The 22,024-nt window shown below is 44.5% G+C and overlaps 1 protein-coding gene and 1 pseudogene across 1 annotated transcript in view; one reads left to right on the top strand and one right to left on the bottom strand.

The window, feature by feature from the left end:
- The first annotated feature begins 10,887 nt into the window (after nt 1–10,887).
- LOC122428767 lies at nt 10,888–11,655 on the top strand (annotated as a pseudogene).
- A 3,238-nt stretch (nt 11,656–14,893) lies between these two features.
- Nucleotides 14,894–22,024, bottom strand: part of ABCA4 (ATP binding cassette subfamily A member 4) — a 133,598-nt gene continuing 126,467 nt past the window's right edge. Inside the window, exons 44-48 of the mRNA XM_043448860.1 lie at nt 21,077–21,313; nt 20,897–20,989; nt 18,591–18,840; nt 17,222–17,308; nt 14,894–15,709 (exon numbers count right to left, since the gene is read on the bottom strand). Of these exons, the coding sequence (XP_043304795.1) occupies nt 15,674–15,709; nt 17,222–17,308; nt 18,591–18,840; nt 20,897–20,989; nt 21,077–21,313 (703 nt within the window). The 3' untranslated portion in view covers nt 14,894–15,673. The remainder of the gene's footprint in view (nt 15,710–17,221; nt 17,309–18,590; nt 18,841–20,896; nt 20,990–21,076; nt 21,314–22,024) is intronic.

Raw genomic sequence — 22,024 nt, 5'->3', positions numbered from 1 at the left:
GGGAAGATCCCCTGGTGGAGGGCATGGCAACCCACTCCAATATTCTTGCCTGGAGAATCCCCATGGACAGAGGAATCTGGCAGGCTACAGACCATAGGGTCACAAAGAGTTAGACACGACTGAGCAACTAAGAACATACTGAGGTCCTGCAAGCTGTCTTGCCCTAGTTATTGAATTTCATGCTTTCAATAAACCACATTTTATTTATGCTAAGTCAGATTGGTTTCTGTTATTTGCAACCAAGACGTCTTAGCCAGGAATCTTAGGAGCTGAGGGCAGTTTCTTTCAGACATGAATTTTAGGTTTAGAAGTCACGGTTCTTTTGTTGTATGCTATTACATCATTACCATTTTGGTTATAATATTAAATCATGAGGGTTTATATGAAGACAGTCTACTTGGAACTATAATGAGATTGAGCAATCACTGTGAGGGACTTATTCTCAAAAAACTTTTCTTTTGTGTTCTGTTAAGAGTCTTGACTTGTATATTAAAAATACTTCTATGTGACAGTGTGGAAAAATGCTTGAGTGTTCCAGAGGGGAAACTCATTTCAGAAACAACCTCAGTTTCTTCACCTGGAAAGTAGTGCTAATAATATTGTCATCATAATGTGAAGAAGAGCAAATTACATTAAATGAAATAGATGAGATAACATGTGGGTGTTAAGAGAAGCAGACTTTAGCTCAAATCCTACTCTGCCTCTCATTAGCTATATGGATTTGGCAGATTAATCTCCTAGAGCTTGAGTGGGCTCATCTAAAAAGTGGGGGTAAGAGTAAATACTTCACAGGACTATCTTGAAAGCTTTTTTTTGTAGTGGCAACTTGACAAATGTTAGTGCTCCTCCCAAACCTATTAAGTCTTTCCAGCCTTCTCTATTTACCATGGGTGGGTTGCAGAGTCACAGGCTTTGCCATGTGGTTATTACAGCTTAGATAGTTGGAGGTTATGAACTAAGCTGATAATTTGAGAATGGGGAGAACTCAGCCCAGTCCATCTGAAATACAGTCTCTAAGAGTGACCATGCTGGTGCACACAAAACCTTTTCTATAGCTCTTAAGATGAAGGGCGGCCCAGCTATGTGTGTGTGTGTAAATACTGGTCTCCTGAAACTCACTTTTTTCATTTGGTGTCTGAAAACTGGTTGTGCATCTTTGAGGAGGATCTCTGAGCTGAAGGTACTTGGGAGGGGTGGCAGTGGGGCCCCTCATCTTGGATTCCCACCTTAATGGCACTATATAAACATGCTGTGGGTCATCCTAGGCCAGTAGGCCACACAGGACCAATAGGTAGAGTTTTTGTTGTAAAATTTTTGTTTTTGCCAGGTAGAAATTCTAAAACAGCTGTGTCTTCCAGACAAGGCAGCAAACTCAATTTTCTAGCAACTCATTAATTATAAATATTTTTGATACCTATGTGGAAACTTACCCTTTGAGTAATAATATCAAGTTAGATATTAGATTAGATCTTTTTGGGTACCAGTTACATACTCACAAAAGTCATTAGATCTCTCTCTCATGTGCACACACACACACACACACACACACACGCACACAAATGATATTTAAATGTGTTTGGCAGATTTCCCCGGTGGCCCAGTGGTGAAGAGTCTGCCAGAGGACACAGGTTCAATCCGTGGTCCGGGAAGATTCCACATGCTGCGGGGCAACTAAACCCATGCACCCCACAACTACTGAGCCCAGGCACTTTAAAGCCTGTTCCCAAAAAGAGAAGCCACAACAAGGAGAAAGAAGCCCGCACTCCTCAACTAGAGAGTAGCCCCCACTCACTGCACATACAGAAAGTCTGAGCACAGCAACGAAGACCCAGAGCAGCCAAAAATAAATAAATAAACTTAAGATAAATAAATATTTACAGACAAGAATCTGACTGACAAGTTAACACAGAAAAGCCAAAATATTTGAGGGAGGCCCCCTGATCTAAATGGAATCACCTTCCAATGGCTACCTAAAGTACCTGAACAAGACTATTTTTGAGGCTCCATCCTAGAAAATACTAGTCAGGATTCAGCTGGCAAAGGGGCAATCCTGTAAGCATAAGCCAACAGCATTATTCGGGGAGCATTTGGCAAACAAATGTCCCAGGCTAGAGTCTGGTGCCTGGGCGGCGGCAGAGCTGAGCTGGGAGGACTTTGGCTGGGGCTAAGAGTGGGGCCAGCCCTACCACGTGGAGGTCTCTTGGTCATTTCAGACCTGCTCATTGGAGTAGCTGCTTGGCACAGGGAGCCAGAAGAAGCCCAAGACTGGGTTCTTGCCCTCTGAGATGGTAGAATATGAAACAAAATGTTACAGATCACAGCATGGTCCAGCTTTGGAAGAGATGTGACTTTTGCTCTGAAAGAGGCATGGGAAGGTGGACAGGTTCTGGGACTAAAGGCTCACGGGGCTTGGATCTAGGGATGCGTGTGGGTGGTGAGTTGGGGTGAACATCACCCAGCCTCCTATGCTGTCAGCCGGCATCAGTCCGCCTGAATGTTTTACCATGGTCAGAATCACCAGGTTATAAGAAGGCAGTTTTTGCAGAACTGCCACTCGACTGATTCAGCAGTTCCAGGAAATGAGTGTGGCTTTTAGTTGGAATGTCATTGTTGTAGCCATCACAAAATATTTATCAGTGTATTTATTGCCATTGGCCGCAAGAAACTAGGCCATGCTAATCAGGATTGGTTCAGCTCTCTGAGGTGACATTATTGGCATTCCAGGGGAAAATAGCTGATGTGGCCTGCACCCAAATCCCCCTGGGTCTTTATTAACCAAATGAGCACAGGTTCTGTCCTGTCAGGAGCTCCTGTAGCACCAGCAAGACTAGACATGGGTCTGCTCCAGGCGTCCGCCCCTTTAAGAACCTTTGTCCTCCAGCATTCAGGAGTTCATCAGTGGACCTGGATCCCCAAGGCTTTCCTGCTTTTACAACCAGCACTTCTTGTTACCCTGGGTTTGGAGGTACAAAATGTTCAGAACAATAGGCCAGGAGCACTCAGGCATAACTTTCCCAGTGGACTCCCTTCTCAGAAGACTGTCTCTTTCAGAGCCAACTCTGAGTGCTCCCAGCCCTGGGCAACAGAAGGTTACTAGGGGATTATCGAAGGATTAGGGGCCTTTGCTGAGTGAGCATGTATGCGTACTTTCTGCTAGAGCAACTTTTCTGAAACAGATTTGATCATGCCAGCCCTCTATGACTCCATGTCTCCTGTAACTGTATTTGGAAAAGTACTGCCCAAGCATACTCTGCATCAGATTTACTCAGCAGAGGGAGAGATTATTAAAATGCAGATTCCTGGGTCCACTGCCTGACCTGTTGAATCCAACGTTCTATGTGCAAGGTTCAGGAGGCACAGTCAAAAATGGGCTCCCTCACTGATTCTTATGTACACCAAGAATCAAAGTACATTACAGGATAAAGTCCAAACTGCTTAGCCAGGAAGACAAAGCCCACCAAAATGTGGGTATGCCTGCCTCTATCTTCTCACCCCTCCTGGAAGCACCTATTCATCCCACACCACCATGTCTAGACAAACTGATGCACAGAATTAGGGTCTCCCTCCTCCACATAATGCTCCTATTGCTTAAAACACCCTGCCTCCCACTACCTTCCCTTCCTCCTTGTTACTCTTTTATTCTTAACAATTAGCTCAGCTGCTGTCTCCTCTGGACTAGATGTGCCTCCTCTACGTACCTCTCAGTGGTGTCCACACTGACTATAACCATGTGGGACTTGTCTTTCTTCCCACTGAACTCTGAGCTCCACAAGTTGGGATGGTGTCTTGCCCTGGTTTCCCTGTGTGTGCTATGTTCCCTGGCCCTTAGTAGAAGCTCAGAAACAGTTGAGAATAAATCAGATTTTCAAGTTAGAGGCACCGCAGGCGTGGGTCTACTTGAGTTGAGCACATCTTCTTAACAAAACCCAAATATTGGTGGTGCTAGTTATTTTTAAATTATGGTCTTTTAAAGACAACAATGGAGGGACTTCCCTGGTGGTCCAGTGGCTAAGACTCCATGCTGCCATTGCAGAGGTCCTTGGTTCAATTTCTGCTCAGGGAACTAGATCCCACATGCTGCAACTGCAACTAAAGATCATGCATACCACAATGAAGATCCCCAGATCCTGTGTGCTGCAACTAAGACATGGTGCAGCCAAATAAACATTTTTTAAAAAGACAGCAATGGGAATAATAAATAAGTAATAAACTCGAGCTATGAGATTAACCATGTACACTTCCCTATAAATTGTTAGGCATTATATATGCAACAAATTTCAGATGGGGGTACAATCACAATTTTGTTATGTCCCATCTGTGCAAAATTGCATTCAGGGGGCCAGAGTTAGATGATGACGGTGTTGAATAGGTGGGCTACTGCTGGGAGCTGAGGAACCCAGGGCTGAAACTAGTATAGGAGTCAGGACCTCCAAGGAGAAAGGAGTCAGAGGTCTGGGTCAGCACTAGCAGGCATACCGAGGGTAGTGGCTTCCAAGATTAAGTATCCTTACCAAGTCCTGAAAGCAGCAGTTTATAGAACCACGAACACCACCATTATCAAGAATCAGGAGCTGGATGAAAAGTGGGCCAAGGATGGTGAAGAGTCTGGAAAAGGCAGGTTGGCACTGGTCTCCAGGAGCCCTTGGAACTGTGTGGTGGTCTCTGGGATGGGGCTTTATAGTGAAGGTCAACTGCTTTAAGAAGGTCAACTGGAGGTAGCTGTGGGACCTAGACATGGGTTCATGGGAACATGACACCTAGAGGAAGGTGGGCATCTGGACAGGATGGTCAGGTAGCCCTGATAAAATTCTTACCAGCCTTCTTCCCTCTTCCCTTTAAAAATATAACTTCACTCCTAGAGGAGAACATAGGCAAAACACTCTCTGACATAAATCACAGCAGGATCCTCTATGACCCACCTCCCAGAATATTGGAAATAAAAGCAAAAATAAACAAATGGGACCTAATGAAACTTAAAAGCTTTTGCACAACAAAGGAAACTATAAGCAAGGTGAAAAGACAGCCCTCAGATTGGGAAAATAATAGCAAACGAAGCAACAGACAAAGGATTAATCTGAAAAATATACAAGCAAATCCTGCAGCTCAATTCCAGAAAAATAAATGACCCAATCAAAAAATGGGCCAAAGAACTAAACAAACATTTCTCCAAAGAAGACATACAGATGGCTAACAAACACATGAAAAGATGCTCAGCATCACTCATTATCAGAGAAATGCAAATCAAAACCACAATGAGGTACCATTACACGCCAGTCAGGATGGCTACTGTCCAAAAGTCTACAAGCAATAAATGCTGGAGAGGGTGTGGAGAAAAGGGAACCCTCTTACACGGTTGGTGGTAATGCAAACTAGTACAGCCGCTATGGAGAACAGTGTGGAGATTTCTTAAAAAACTGGAAATAGAACTGCCATATGACCCAGCAATCCCACTTCTGGGCATACACACAGAGGAAACCAGATCTGAAAGAGACACGTGCACCCCAGTGTTCATCACAGCACTGTTTATAATTGCCAGGACATGGAAGCAACCTAGATGCCCATCAGCAGACGAATGGATAAGGAAGCTGTGGTACATATATAGCATGGAATATTACTCAGCCATTAAAAAGAATTCATTTGAATCAGTTCTAATGAGATGGATGAAACTGGAGCCCCTTATACAGAGTGAAGTAAGCCAGAAAGATAAAGACCAATACAGTATACTAATGCATATATATGGAATTTAGAAAGATGGTAACGATAACCCTATATGCAAAACAGAAAAAGAGACACAGATGTACAGAACAGACTTTTGGACTCTGTGGGAGAAGGCGAGGGTGGGATATTTCAAGAGAACAGCATTGAAACATGTATATTATCAAGGGTGAAACAGACCACCAGCCCAGATTGGATGCATGAGACAAGTGCTTGGGCCTGGTGCACTGGGAAGACCCAGAGGGATCGGGTGGAGAGGGAGGTGGGAGGGGGGATCGGGATGGGGAATACATGTAAATCCATGGCTGATTCATGTCAATGTATGGCAAAAACCACTACAATATTGTAAAGTAATTAGCCTCCAGCAAATAAAAATAAATGGAAATATATATATATATAACTTCAAAAAAAATTTTCTGTTTATTTTTCACAGTTCTAGAGTCTGGATGGTCTGTGATCAGGATGTCAGCATGGGAGAGTTCTGGTGAGGATCCTCTTCTGGGTTGTGTACTGTTGACTTACTGTATTTTCGTGTGGCTGAGAGCAGAGAAGGGAATACGTACAATTATTACTCTGCTTTGTAGATGAAGAAATGCAGGTATAGAGATGTTAAACATCTTGCCCAAAGTCACACAGCTAGGAAGTGGTGGAAACTGTCTCTTCCCTGGACACAATAATTCTGACTCTGAGATTCTGGAATTTCATGGTTATAGGATGTCCAAGAATCTACAACTCTTAAGGTCCTGGTAACCTCCAGTTCCATCAGTTTGAAGATCTTAAAATTCTCAGATTCCAGGTTAAAAAAGCAAACGCCTGGCATCTGTGAGAGTGGGGGCCCAGGCTGTGAGGGGAAGTGAAATTTTTTTGTTCTCTCTCTGACTCTGGCACTGACCACAGCTTCAGTGGTTTTAGAAAAGGCCACCATCCCTTTTCCTGCTCTGGCTATACATAAATAGTGACATTTTCATCAATGTTCTCCAAAATGAAGTCATTTCATGAAATGGTGAGCCTCCAGGTTTGCATGTTTGAAGTTTTAGTCACACTCTGAAAACTGTGCGCCTCTTTACAGTTACGGGTCCCTGAACAATGCTGCCTGTTTTATCTCTGCACACTTTGTTTTTCAACCTTGGCCTGATGGAAAGCTCATGTTTGGCCTCCTTGGATTAACCGAGTCTCTTCCCAGAGCTCCAGGGAGTGTCAGCACTGGAGTTTTATTCTGAATGGCTTCTTTAGCTTTCGTAAGTTCTTTTGTCTTATTTCCAGTTTGGCCTGTATCTGCCATTCTTTTCACCTCCTCAAAAGGTTGAATGAACAATGTTTGTTCACGGGATATCCCAGGGAACCATGCTGTTGGAGAGCATCAGAGAGGCAAATCGTTTCTGTGTCCTCCAGCCTCTGCCCTGGGCCCTGGTTCTCCCTGCTTGGCTGTGGCATGACCTTGGGCATGTCCCTGTCTCCAGGTGGGTATGGCCACCCTTACCCCAGTCCTACTACACACAGTTTCATCATCATTTCAATCTCGTCTCTAGCCAACCTTGCTGTTTCAAGCCCAAAGTTTGTTTCTCCTGGTGTTTTCAGCACTGCAGGGCTCTTTGGTGGTTATTATAGATCTACCATGTTTTGAGAAGAGGGTGTGACAAATATATACATGCAGTTTTTGGCCTTTTCTTGAGACTGGTCTGTCTCTCTGGTGCTTTTTTAAATGAAGAGTAGGAGGTGTGAGTGCATGCTGCAGACAGGACTGGGATCATCGAGACCTGAGCCTGATCCAACCTCTGACGTGAAGTCTCCCTCTGGCCTTCTTTAAATTTTGAATGAAGTCTCTAATGAGAGGTCCAGAAGTTTCTTGGGGAATATGCTAAATATTGTTGAAAAATACTAATTATTGAAAATACCCTCTCAACGGCATAGCTGTATCCTTTGGCAAATTACAAATTTCTGTTTTGCAAGTCCAGGGTCAGATACCCTCTGCTTGAGCACCATCAGATGGCTGACCCATTTTTCACCAAAACAGGAATATCAGGCATGGGCATTCATTACTTGTAGCTATTAAAAAAAAAAAAAACCAAAAAATCTCCTGAGCAAATTCAAGTAGAATGTGGTTATGAAAGCCAAGGTCCGTTGCCAAAAAAATGTGTGTGTGTGTGTGTGTGTGCTCTGGCCCATGTGCTGTGTTGTATAACACCTGATCCTTTTCCTCTAGATGTTATCTGGATGCTAGCTGGTTGGATTTGGGTCCTTATGTGCTTTGGGAACAGTTTACTGCCAAGCTGGATTGCAGGGCCAGCAGTCTTGCCTACTGTGTCTCTAGAGAAATGGCTCTGAATGATCAGTGAGGAGCGGAGCTCATGGCAGCTCATCCCAGGCTTGCTGGGAGGGTTTCCGGCACTTGTGAGTACATCTATTCTTCTACACTGGGGTTTATAGGCTTTCTCTGTTAAGGAACTTTAACATCCTAAGCAGCTGCTTGAGTTTTTTGGAGGGAATGTATGTATTACTTCCCCTCTAAGCCAGGTTGTTTCTTTGGGGCTGGCCCAGGGCCTATTGCTGCCAGTTTATAGGTCCTAGGGGGTTGTTATAACATTGGATCTGTCTGTAAGAGTCTATTTTTGATTGTTGGGTGAATCAAAAATGGTATTTCTATCACACCACTTAAGTCAATTGAACTAGGCTGCTGTAATGTAACAAAGATGCAGACTCCCCTAATGATGTAGGGGAGTGGGCTGCACTGCTAGGCGGTTCTGCTCCACACACATGCTCGGGGCCTTCTATCTCTGGCTCTGCCATCCTGAATCCTTGAACTTGTCTCCATGGTTACCACAAAACCAGGTTCCAGTCAGCAGAGTTGGGGAAGTGCATGGAGGGGCACTCCTACTCCCATGTCATGCCTGTCACTTCCATTCCATTCTGCTGAAGAGAGCTTAGTGACCGGGCCACACTTACCACAAGGCTTGAGAAGTGCTGACTCTGCCTGGGCAGTTCGGCTCCAAGTCACTGCTCTGTTATTGTGGAAGAAATGAGTGGATGTGGTGCATAGTTAAGAGCCTCTCCATAGGCTATTCTTTTAAGTCATTCAGCTACTTAATGAGTTCTGTGTTCAAAGCTTGGCCTCAGGGCCACATTCATGAGTGCGAGGCCTGTGCACTTGTGCTTGATTTAACGCTCTGCTAAGGGTGGCACTAGTGGTAAAGAGTCCACCTGCCACATTAGTTAGGATAGCCAAGACATGGAAGCAACCCATGTATCCATGAATAGATGAATGGGTGAGGAGGAGGGGTATGTCTATTCACAATTTAATATTACTCAGCCATAAAAAATAATGATATCTTGCCATTTAGGATAATATGGATGGCCCTAGAGTGAAATAAGCCATGGTAAATAATCATGGTGAAACAATCATATTGTAAATAATCATTTATCATATGATTTCACTTGTATGTGAAATATAAAGACAAAACAAGTGAAAGTGTTAGCCCCTCAGTCGCATCCAACTCTTTGTGACTCCAAAGACTGTAGACCACCAAGCTTCTCTGTCCATGGAATTCTCCAGGTAAGAATACTGGAGTGGGTGGCCATTTTCTTCTCCAGGTTATCTTCCCCAAACAAAAACCAAATGAACAAACACAACAAAAACATAAATGGACACATAGATTCAGTGAAAAAAACAGGTGGTTCCAAAGGATTTAGGGGTGGTGGAATGAGGGAAACAGATAAGGGAGATTAAGAGGTACATATTTCCAGTTACAGAGTGAATGAGTCATGGGGCTGAAATGTACAGCATGGGAAATGGGGCCAATGATATTATAAAAATAAATAAATAAGCAAACACAAATATATAAATAAAGTAAAAGTTGTTTCAAAATGTAAGCAGTTGTGAATATGCTTTGGCATATTTTTGGAGGAAGAATATGTGATTTGAATAAAATTATTCCTGTCCTTGCTTAATGAGTACCCAGAAAAAGAAAAAAAGAATCCACCTGTCAATGCAGAAGCTGTAAGAGATGTAGGTTCAATCCCTGGGTGGGGAAGATGCCGTGGAGGAGGTACTACCCACTCCAGTATTTTTGCTGAGAGCTGCAAAGAGTTGGACAACACTGAGCATCTGAGCACAACTGCCATCTTGAAATTCTAAATAATTTTCTAATAAGCTTTCATTCTGCACTGGGCCTCCAAAATTATGTAGCTGATCCTGCCTGCTGTTTCCCAAATTAGCATTCTCATTCTACTTAGTTCAATATTAACCAAAAATCCATTTTATAGTAAGACAATTATGAACATCATAGGAGGGATGGGATGCAAAGGCAAGTGAGAGTCAATATCTGGCATCTTCTGACCCAGCAGCAGGGGTGGGAGAAGTGGAGTAGCTGTCATTCAGAAGAGCCCTCAACACACTGTGAATATTCCTGGGAGCAAAGGGTGGCCTCTAATAGAGGCGGTGTTGTTGTTAGGGGTAGTGGGTGGTGGTGTAAGATATTAGTTCTGAATAGGACTGTTTTTTTTTTAATTTGTTTTTATTTATTTGGCTGCCTGGAGTCTTAATTGCAGCATGCAAGATCTCCGTTGCACCATGCGGGATCTCTCCAAATGTGGTGCGTGGACTCTCTAGCTGCGGTGCACAGGCTTAGCAGTTGTGGCACGCAGGCTTAGCTGCTCCACAGCATGTAGGATCTTAGCTCCCCGATCAGATATCAAATCTGTGTCCCTTGCACCGCAAGGCAGATTCTTTACCACTGGACCAACAGGGAAGTCCCGTGGATACGGTAGTTTTTAAATCAACTATTTCAAGCCTACAAAAAGTAGAGAGAGGAATCTTAAAAATACCTATGTATCCACCACTTGGTTTCATCAACTCTTGACATACGACCATGCTTGCTTCAGATATTTTTAAGAAATTTGAATATTACACATACAGTTAGACCTTCCTTGCATCTCACCCTGGATGTCATTCCCCTCCCTCACACCTAGAAGCAGTCACATCCTGAACTTGGTGTTCATAATCCTCAAGCATAATATTTTTCACTGCGTATACATGTATCTATAAATAATCTTTAGTGCTTTCACATGTTTTAGATTTTATAAAAATGTCAGGGTACACTATTTAGTCATTAATTCAACAAATATTGATACTTACTGAGTGGCTACTATGGCTAGGCACTGTTTTTAACAGTGGGGATGGGAAATACGCCAGGCAGCTTCACCGAGTGGGCTGTCATCATCGCTGGTGTGCTGTGCCCTATTACCGAGTGTGCCAAGCAGCTCTGCCTGGGCATGCTGGAGATGCTCTCTGGGTCCCCACAATGAAGAGTCATGACCATTTGTACCAGCCCATGCCAGATAGCTCTCTGTCATCTGTGAGGGCTGTCAAGGTGGGTGCAGTGACGCTGCAAGGTACTCCTACACCACCCATGACCCAGAGGAACCACCACTGCATGCTTACTCAGTTCAAGGGAAACACACCATTTCTCCACTCCATATGGCTAAATTGAACCAGATGGCATCACTTTGCTGTGATGCATGGTGAGACTGGATTTACCAGAATTGACTCCAGCTTTCCAGAGATAAAAGGCTATTGGGCAAGTTTGGATGCCTTTAGTCAAACCACCCATGAACTCACCATTCTAAATAGCTTAATTGGTTATGTAGTCAGGGGCCAAGGCACCAACATTAATGAGATCTGCCAGATGTCCAGGGCCCAGATCAAAACTGCTGACCCAATGGAAGGCGGTCCTGGAAGGCAGATTGCTATCACTGATTCTGTGGCCAGAGTTAGTGTGGCCCAGAATCTAATCAATGCCAGGTTTTCCTCTGAGAAGGGCAGGTGCTGTAGCTAGAACAATGTAGGTTCACTCATAAACTTTTTTTTTTTTTTACTCATAAACTTTTTATCCTGTGTCCACATAATCAAATTGTGTGATTTCTGGTCAGTGATCTCCAGGTTTTAAATTATTTCTAAGTGTTCAGTTTCTATACAACCGTTTATCATTTGCTAAAAATTTAAAAATCACATTTTCTGTTCAGCTGTCAATGCTGTGATTCATATTTAGTTTTACAAGCTTTTCTGTTTTTAGTTTTGTTTTGGGCTTTTTGGCTCACGAATTATAGTTATGTTTGTTGATAAGAAATGTAAGAGCAGAATGTTACATTTCAGTTTAGTTCTATAATGCCAAGAATTTAAAATTTAAAAATGGTTTGGTTGACAACAACCAGAAAAAATAAGAAACTAAACAAAAATTTCTTCCCTCATGGAGTTTGTTTTTAGGGGAGCAGAGAAACAATAAACAAGAAGAGAAAGTAAAAACATACAGTATGTTTGATAATATAACTTCCAAGGATTTAAGAAAAAGCACAGAAGTGGATATGATGTCAGGATGGGGATGGGACAGTTGAAAATTTAGATTGAGTAGCCAGAGAAGGACTTGCTATTTCTATCCTGCTGCCATTGGCTATTTTGGTAATCATTAAGTTTTGAGATTTATCTATTTTGAAATACATATTTTTAATTAATTCATTTCCACTGCTATATAGCATCCATTGCATGAATTGGATGCATGGATGTATGCATACTCTCTGGCCCCTTCAGAAAGTTTGATGACCCCCATATGAGAATGTGGGAATGTGAGTGTTGGACCATAAAGAAGGCTGAGCGCTGAAGAATTGATGATTTCAAACTGGTGCTGGAGATGACTCTTGAGAGTCCCTTGGACTGCAAGGAAATCAAACCAGTCAATTCTAAAGGAAATTAACCCTGAGTATTCATTGGAAGGACTGATGCTGAAGCTGAAGCTTCAATACTCTGGTCACCTGATGTGAAGAGCTGGCTCATTGGAAAGACCGTGATGCTGTGAAAGACTGAAGGCAAAAGGAGAAGGGGGCGGCAGAGGATGAGATGGTTAAATACCATCACTGACTCAATGGACATGAGTCTGAGCAAACTCCGGGAGATAAGGGGGAACAGAAGTGCCTGGCATGCTGCAGACCATAGGGTCCCAAAGAGTTGGGCATTGTTCATCAACTGAACAACACATGAGAATATTAATACCATAGAGACACTGGCTGTGTCTTGTACACTGCTTTAGACCCAGGACGTGGAGCATTGGATGCTTCCTGCCCTCTTCTCCCCTCCTCTCTTCTCTTTTCCTTCTCTAGCTGGCATAAGAGGATGGACTCAGCAGTCAGTATCATTCAAGACCAGAGAGACTGCCAAGCTCTGGGGAAAAGTGAGAATAGCACAATTGCAGAACTATGTGCCAGGGATCCTGTCAACTGGGTGCTGTGTATGCAGTGCTTTGTAGGTGACGTGTCCTTCCTGAAAGTCACCACAACCCAGGACTAAGGCATTTGGCTACAAGGTGCTGTGGTCCCTTAGGAAAGCTCCTAATGTGCTGAACCAAGAGGATGACTGGTTTGGCCAAAGCTTGACTCATGAGTCACACATGTCTGAGCCTTGATATCAGACAGCTGCTTGAAAAGCTGAGTATGTGTCATGGTGAGCTTTGGGAAAGGTTCTGAGGAGAGTAGCTTTGGGGGATTCTCATATCATGTATGTCTCAATTCTTGAAATAATAAACTAAGCAAAGAAACTGCTAAATAATGACCTCCTTGGTGAGGCAGGCTCAACTATCAACTTCTTGGATTCCTTGGAGTCCCGTGTTGGACGATGGTGGTGCAGAGCCAGCTGCCCCATGGCTTACCCCTCTTTTCATCGCTTTCCTGCTTTCCCAAGGGCCCTCATGTGCCAGGAGCAGACTTGAGCCTGAGAGATCAAGCACCACCTATGACCCAGGAAAGAGGCCCACCAGGCCCTAGAGGCAGATTTTACACTAGCTGGGCAGGGAATTCTGGGTCTAATGGGCATGTGTCTTCAGACATGCGAGTGAAGTAACCAGAGGAGGACCAGAGTGAGGCCTGAAGGGAAGCCTGGATGGCCGGCCAAGTAATTGAATCCTTCTGAGACTTGGTTTCCTTTTCTGTCAAAACAGTGTAAATCAAACAATTACATAAGGATTTAGTTTTTGAAAACTGAGCTTTTTTTTTTTTTTTTTTAAGCTCTACAAGCCTGTAAGTCTCTGAATCGGAAACTTCTAGTGCCTCTGCTTTCTTGAGCTTGACAGACACCTTGGACAAATGTGGCAGCAGGTAGGCCCTGTGGACTCCAGGAGTCATGTTCGTCTCAGAGGACCTGCTGAGGCACTGAGGTACCATACTGAGGAGACCAGGCCCCAAATAGCCCGGGTCCAGAGGGCTGAGAGCGTCTGGGGCCTGTTTCAGGAAGGTGATACTGCTGTCCTTCTAGGGGAAAACCTTTTCCCTTTCTCCACAAGCCCCGCAGGCTTCTGGTGCTAACTTCCTCTTCACTGGTCCTGGTGCAAATACTCAGGCTGCCACAGAGACCCTTTCTTCCAAGCCCAGAGCTCTGCTGACCTGTCTTCTGCCCCACTTTCCTCTTCTTCTTTCTCTAGGAGAACTAGAGTAGCAGGAACAAATCAAGCTCTCTATGAGCTCTTTACTTAGAGTGAAAGAGATCCTCTTTTGATCCCAGCTGTTCTAAAACCTTGAGCTCCCCAAAGAGGAACAGGAAATTAGAAAATATGGCGGCAAGTCATACTCCTGGAACACCTCCCAAGTGGTCTTGTTTTCTAAACTGACTCTTTCCATTTTCTCCTCCTCTTCTTTGTAAATCTCTCTTATTAAACTAGACTGGGAAATTTTTCAATAAATTAAACATGTTCTCAGGAGATTTGGGTCTAATTTCCAACATGAATTTTCCTCAAACTCAGGCTAAGTATGTGCATGCCTCCTCCCTCTCGAGGTTTCCCTGCTTATGTTTCGCGACTAGTATTTCAAAATTTTTATTTATTTATTTTTTGTGGTACCTTGTGGTTTGTGGGATTTAGTTCCCAGACCAGGGAACTAAACCTAGATGCAAATAATACCCAGCTGACAGTGGATAATGTCTACATGTATTGCCAGTTGGGTGTTGTCTCAAACCCTGTGAAGCTGACTTGACATGGAAGATCAAGACTAGCTCATTACAGAATCTTGCTGTGACTGGTACTCCTTGGGGCAATTACTCTCGCACAAGCTGATGCAATGATGGCAAGCCATATGGGTATAGAGAATGTCCAAAACTACACCAGATGGTGCACTCAGGGAGAGGAGGGAATTGGGATAGTTTGTTGTAAGTATGTTTGCATTTTATTTTCTCTTTAAAAATCACACACACACACATACACACACACAAAAAGCAGATCCACTTGAAATGAGAGCAGTATGGAGGCCACAACCAGGAGGAAGATGGACCAAGTCTTCTCCTTCTGTGGTCTGGATGAAATGCGTCTTGTACTCATTTGGTTGGGTAAGTTTCCCCATCAGCTGTTTCAGGTGAGCGAGTCAGTTCCTGTTTCCTTCTGAAAAAGCCTCCATTTGGAGTCTACTGTGTGCCTCCTCTGTGTTCGTTTCTGCTGCCAAGGGACTGCTTATGCTGGCTGGTGTGATTGAATGACCATATGGCAAAGGCTCCTGCACTTTCAGCTGCCCAGAGTTCTTTGTAAGCTGCAGCAGAAAACCTGGGCAGTGTGGAAGGAGATCAGATGGACTCTCTTCATCTCAGTTTTCTGAAGAGATGGTTTGATGGCTTTTAGACTTTAAGTTAAATAGCCGTTGGTCAAGCTCTGAAGGAAGCTCAGCTGAGGGCACTGAAGTCTATCAGACCATCCAAGTTTACAGTTTATGTTTGTTTCCTTGTCTGTAATGTTTGGAGCTGATGATCCTGCAGGTTCTTCTGACTCTACGATCCAGATGTTTTAAAGATTCATGCCCTACCATGCACGTACATGTTGACATGTATGTTAGCCACACCCTCTGAAACATTTCTTATGGTGCCTTTTGGTTTGTTTTTTTAGCCCAAGGAATTTATCATGTCCTTACTGTCTTAAAAGCCAAGAAATCATAATTAAGGTCATCCTTGAGGTGCAGAATTCCCTTTGTCCACTTCCTATAGAAGAAAATAGTTTTAAAATGGGATAATGTAAACAAAAACATAATTACTATTTGTTTCATGACATTTACTTATGTACAATGCTCTGCAGGTGGGTTTTTGCAAACCTTTATAAAGGTTGTATGTCACAGAGTCAGAGTTAGGTTTTGAACCACACATTTATTATAGAAAAATGCCGATTTAATAAATATGCTGCAGTACGTTTTTAAGTATCTGTATGCTAAAATGTGACAGGCAAAATAGAAAACGATCACATCCAGTAAGAGGGAAAGTTTGGAGTTAACTGCTGCAGATCACAGACCATGAATGCCCCTTGTCAGGTCCAGAGATGACCTGGTGTTACCCCTTTAAGAGGGCATATGCCAGCTGGGGGTGGGGAGACCACTGAGAGTTTTAGGAAAAACTTTTGAAACCAAATTATGTATTCTGAGTTACAAAAGGAATTTGTAACTGCAACTGCTTTCAAAGAATAATTTTCTGCTGGTGTAAACAGCAAATATAAGATTTATAAATGAGAAACAATGGCTGGAAAATCTCAGCAAAACTAATTTCCCCTGGACAGATGCCTTTACTTAGGTATTTCTGGGCAAAGTCAGCCTTGACAAGTAGCCATTAGGTCTCTGCTGGTCGAGAGAAATGGGGAAAATGCACCACAAATAGTGGCTTGGAAAGGAGAATTTCAATCATTACCTGCACCTGGTTTTTCTCACAATCAGGAAACTGGGAGGAATGAGAACTTTATGGGAAATTAGGCTTTGCACTCTTTGCTTATTGAAAAAAGTACTTTGATTTTATTTGATTTACTCTCCAGGTAAGTCAGGAGAGGATGGCTGAATTAATTCGATCCTTTAACACCCCAGGCTTAGGTTGCCTCCTCCAGGACTTTCTCCAGCTCTCTTTTGTTCTCTTTCTGGGGAGCTGGGATAAATGTGTTCCTTCCGTGGGTGCTGTGTCAGGGAAGGAATGTGGAGGCACATATCCCAAGAGTTATGACAGGCCAGGATATATACCTTTTATTGTTACTTCCTTCATCATCTTGAAATTTTTATAAAGAGCAAAGAGTCCTCTTCATAAAACAGAGAATAACCTTTACTCTAGCCAAATGAGAACACCAGTGAAATGAGTGCCAGTTAATTTCCTTACGTTGAAACTCAAACATATGACCAGATGTGTATGTCAAGTATCCCAACAACTGATTTTAATATTCTCTTTCTTCCCTGCTTATTTCAAAAATCCATTTTTTTTTTGCTATAAGCAAAAATATATGAGAAAGTTCTTTTCAAAAATGTTCTCTGATACCATCCAAAAGTTTCCTGATTATAAAAGGAAGGTACACAGCTACCTTCGGCCCAGACAAGTGAGGAGTGGCAGGGAGGAGGTGAGGGCTGGTGTGGGTGGGAATATCTGCAGGAGGCACGTCTGGGGCCCCTGCAGGCCCAGTGAGTCAGCTGGGTCCCTGAGCCGAGAATCTGCCTCAAGCAGTGGACAGGGAAGGGGTGGCAGGGGTACCTTGGCCTGTCGGCTGGCTCCTGCAGCTCGAGGGTGCAAAGGGAGGTCGTAAGTTTCATTCTGCTGTTTAGCAAAGTTCACAAATACCTGGAGGCAAGAGAAGGGCAAGAATAGGTAGATATTTCCAGAACAGGGCACCCTCCCCCGCCTCCCACCTACGCACTTTGTTGTTTGCCACAGTTAATGTACAGTCCTGCTGGAGCAGCCTGTGTCCTGCCCAGGGCACGGGGCTTCTTCTTAGACTTGTGAGCTAAGCCAAAGGAGTGCCCACAAGAGGTCTATGGGTAAACGAGGCAGAGTCTCAGCTAGTGGTAGCCTCCTAAACCTCTACAGGAATAACTAAAAAATCAAAACCAGGAAGACAGGAGCTGATCACTCCAGTTTTCTATTCTCAATTCAATGTGCAGTGTGACCAACTCTTGTCCCTGCCTCCATCTACTTATGCTGGCAAGAAGGTCCTGGGAGCCAGCTCCTCAGAGAGTAAGCAGAAACTTGCCTATTTCTACTGCTACGCTGAGTAGTCTTTAGGGATATTTATTTAAAAAGAAAAACAAATAAAAACCAATGAAACCCAGAAACAAATGTCCATATGGATGAATGGATAAACAAAACATGGTATATACACACAATTGAATATTATTCAACCTTAAAAAGGGAGGATATTCTGACACAGGCTCCCATATGGATTTACCTTGAGGGCATTATGTTAATAACGCTAGATGCAAAAGGACTAATACTGTGTGATTCCACTTCTTTGAGGTATGTGGAGTAGTCAAGAGAATGTAAAATAGTGGCAGGGGAGTGATTCCTGGGGAGTTACTGCTTGATGAGTACAGAGTTTCAGTTTGGGAAGATGAAAAATTTATGGAGATGGATGGTGATGATGGTTGTACAACAATGTGAACATACTTAATGCTGCTGAAGTGTAATACCACTTGAAAATTATAATTACATATATTTTATATATATATTTTACCACAATAAAAAATGATCATGTTAAAAAAAACCTTACACATGGCACATACATTTATCAAAACTCACTGAATTGTACACTTTAAATAGGTGCATTCTATTGCATTTAAATTAAGCAGCAGCAGAGATGATTTGAAAGGAAGAAAGGGCTATCGCCACAAACTGGGAAGGAGAAAAAAACGTCATAGTGTTGTAAGGAAGAATGCTGTAAAAGAGTCAGTGAAGTCTGCTGATGATTGAAATACTCTGAGAAAACGATTTCTGATTTTCCAAGTTTTGCCCCAATGGACAGAGGGACTTGGCACTTGGGCACGTCCTCCCTCGCCCACATGTAGATTCCAGCCAAGCTGGGCACTGCAGCCCAGGCTTTGCCCAGCTGGGCACCCCACAGCCTTGCCTGGTCCAGTGTGGTCTGCGTGACCGAGTACTCCTCGATGAGCAGGCTGTCCTTGTGGGAGACGAGCAGCCGGAAGATCCTGGCCAGGGAGGAGGAGGAGACCTGGAACTGCAGCATGTTGTAGTGCCTCTCCCTCTGGACGCTGCCCGGGAAGTTCCCCTGGAAGAATTGCTCCACGGGGCCAAGGTCAGGAAGCAAGTCATCCTTTGGGGATTTGATTTTCATCGTGACAATGTAGCCGTCTCCAAACCTGGGGGATGCACATGGCAGTGTGGAACAGGCCTGTTAGCAGCTGGATCTAAGGAAATTCTGAAATGAGGACTAGACTTATCACAAATATTGGGGACTAAAGGCCCATACTACTACATCTCAAGAAGAGAAGGAAGCGGCTACCCACTCCAGCATTCTTGCCTGGAAAATCTCATGGACAGAGGAGCCTGGTGGGGTCACAAAAGAGTCAGACACAACTTAGCAACTAAACCAAAATAGATCTTGTGTGCTTGTTTAAAACTAGGACATAAAGGGCCATGATGGTTCCTGGAGAGGTGGTTTGACACTAGTTTCTAGAGGTCTTAATGCCTCATGTGGTGAAGTGGGTCTCCAGGTCTCTGTCACACCTTCCTGTGTCCACCTTCTGGAGACACAGGTGTTCCCTGCTCTGTTCGCTTTAATGTATGTGCTGAAGTCAAAGTTTGTTTGAGCCCTGTGCAGAGTTCACAGGCTGCCCAGGGCTTCCTCAGAGGTGGAAAGACTGCCTGGGCCTTTAAGAGACTGGCCTGGTGGGAGAAAAGGCTTGGGAAGGCAGTGCTTCCCTGGGGAAGCTTCCAGAACAAATGGAGCTGCCAGGCCCAGGGCCACGGGTGCCTCCCTCCTTCACTCACCAGGTCACTCGCATGTGGATAAATGGTCCACTAGAGAGTGAGTGCCTCCAGTGTTCTTGCCTGGAGAATCCCAGGGATAGGGGAGCCTGGTGGGCTGCCGTCTATGGGGTCGCGCAGAGTCGGACACGACTGAAGCGACTTAGCAGCAGCAGCAGCATCAGCAGGGCCAGATGGCATCCCTTCACGCTTACCTCATAATATACTTATTTCAGTGCTCCGTCCAGGATCCAGGGTTGTTTCCCTTTACAATAAAATGCCTTTACCTCTCAGCCCCGGAAAAGTGACCATCCTTCACCCAGGAATGTTCCCGCTCACCTGCTCTCCCACAGGAAACTGAGGACTGAGAGGGAAAGGGGGTAGGGAGCATCCGTTCTCCCGCAGGTGGACACTGGAAGCTGCTGACATGAGTCTGGTGACCTCACATGCTGAAGTCCCTGTATAGTGTCCAAGCTGTAGTTACTCAAGACGTTATGGGTCTAGTGCCCAGATGCAGCTAACCCATTAGACCTTCCTCTCAATTGTTGTTGCATATGATGTGTTTGAAGCCTGATGTGTGCTATGCAAGACGCTCCCTTGGAACATCGAGATGAAGTGTCTTGGCCCAGATGCAGTGGGTTATGTTTCACCAACTGGCACGGTGACTTTTTCTACTCTGGGCTCTCAAAATGTGTTTGATAAACAAGTAATAATTTAAAGTCCACCCTTCCTAGTTTATAAAACATATCAGAAGGCAAGGGAGTATGGCATTATTATCCAAATCTTATTTTAAGTGATTGTCCACTTTGGCACACAAACTGTTATTAATAACACATTATTTACAGCAGTTTACAATTTATCAGGACAGGATAATCTTGCTAAGGATTACTGGCATTGCTGGTTTGTCATATAAAACATGGTCATTTCCCAAACTCAAAAGTATATGATTCTGTATTTTCCAAGTCTCCTGTAAATGTGTTATAAAACTTTCATAATTTAAAAAATAAAAAAGAAAGAGAAAAAAAAGCATATGACATGCCAGAAAGAAACTGACTGTTCAGGCTGTTTGGTCTCTGGATTGCTCCTATGTTGGTTGTGGACTCATTAAATAGGTCACGGGTTCTGGATTGTTGGGATAAGTGGTGGAATAACGAGGCAGTGGTAATGACCCCCTCTCATCCCAACTGGGCTCTGCACCTGCCCCTTTCAGAATCCCCATCTGGAGCCTCGGCAAGCCTTCAGCCACAGGCCATTAGCCCAGTAAAGAAAAGCTACATTCAGCACACCGGTTTTCTCCACCTGCTGCTGCAGAATCAGGCTCAGATACCTCTGCCCGTGGCATGAGGGAGCAGCAAGCCTCTCTCACATGTCAGAAAAGAGCACGGGCCCTTGTTGACTCCCCGCTTCTTCCCCAAAGGTAACAAAGGCAACCCCCCACCATATCCTTACTTGGACTTGAGGTGCTGGATGGTGCCCAGACACTGAAAGGCGCCCCTCACCATGATGGCCAGCCGGGTACACAGGGCCTCGCACTCTTCCATGCTGGGGGCAGGGAGAGAGCAGGTGAGGGCTGAGAGGACTGGACTCCATCACCCGCCTGCCCCACCTCAGCCCCTGGGAATCTCTTGCCTGTGGGAGGTGAGGACCACGGCTCTCCCCTCTCTGATGATGCCCATGATAGTGTTCCACAGCATGCGGCGTGCCTGGGGGTCCATGCCTGTGGTGGGCTCATCCTGTGGGGAGGCAGAGGGCAGAGGGTCAGGCTGGGAGCCAGCCTCCCCCGGTTCCTGCACCCTCCTTGGCTGCACCTTCCTCTCTCTGAGCAACGTTGCTCTCTGGCAGACAGTGCACAAAGACACTCCCCAGTGAGCAAGAGCCGGGGAAGGCAGCACAGGGCATGGAAAGCAGGGGGTGAATCAGGAGCATGAAGAAACATCAGCACGCCTCTAGATCTGCTTTAGCCCGTGAATGAGTTAAAATTCATTAAAACATGATAGAACTATCTTTAAGAAAGAAAATTCTCTACATGTGCTTGCAAGGCGGCAGGAAGAAACCTCTGGTGACTTTTCAGGGTCCCTTTCAAGTCCTGTGACCCATGCCCTCATGAACCCCAGACTACCTGGGAACAGGGCCTTGGGCCTGGTCCAGCTTTGGTGAGAACCACATGAGCCTTTGTTCCAGGCCAGATGTACTTCCCTACTATGACAAAACTACTTAGGTATGGCCAATTAAAATCGCCCAGGGAAGCAAGGAGGGTACTTCACCAAAACCACAGGAACTACTACATTTAAGAGCCCCAGTCCTGTGTCTTAAACCTATAGTTTCTTTCTAGCTTCTGTCTTGATTTTACCTGTCTCATTTTGATGTCTCATGGTAAATCTTATTTCATCCCCTTGCTCTTCTCTCTCTGCCCTCTCCCCTTTTGTTTCCCATCATGAAGTCATTTGCTTGGTTGTAGGCCAAGCTAGATCTGAAGATGAGATGGACCAGTCATGGCCTGGCTCCACCTCTGCCATTCTCTTTGCTCTAGACCCAACAGCAAGGCTGCGAAGGCTGGGGAACCACATTCATCCTGTC

The sequence above is a fragment of the Cervus canadensis genome, chromosome 2, assembly GCF_019320065.1.
Source record: "Cervus canadensis isolate Bull #8, Minnesota chromosome 2, ASM1932006v1, whole genome shotgun sequence".
NCBI lineage: Eukaryota > Metazoa > Chordata > Mammalia > Artiodactyla > Cervidae > Cervus > Cervus canadensis.
Note: the sequence above shows the minus strand (reverse complement) of the source record. Positions and strands in the feature narration are given on the sequence as shown.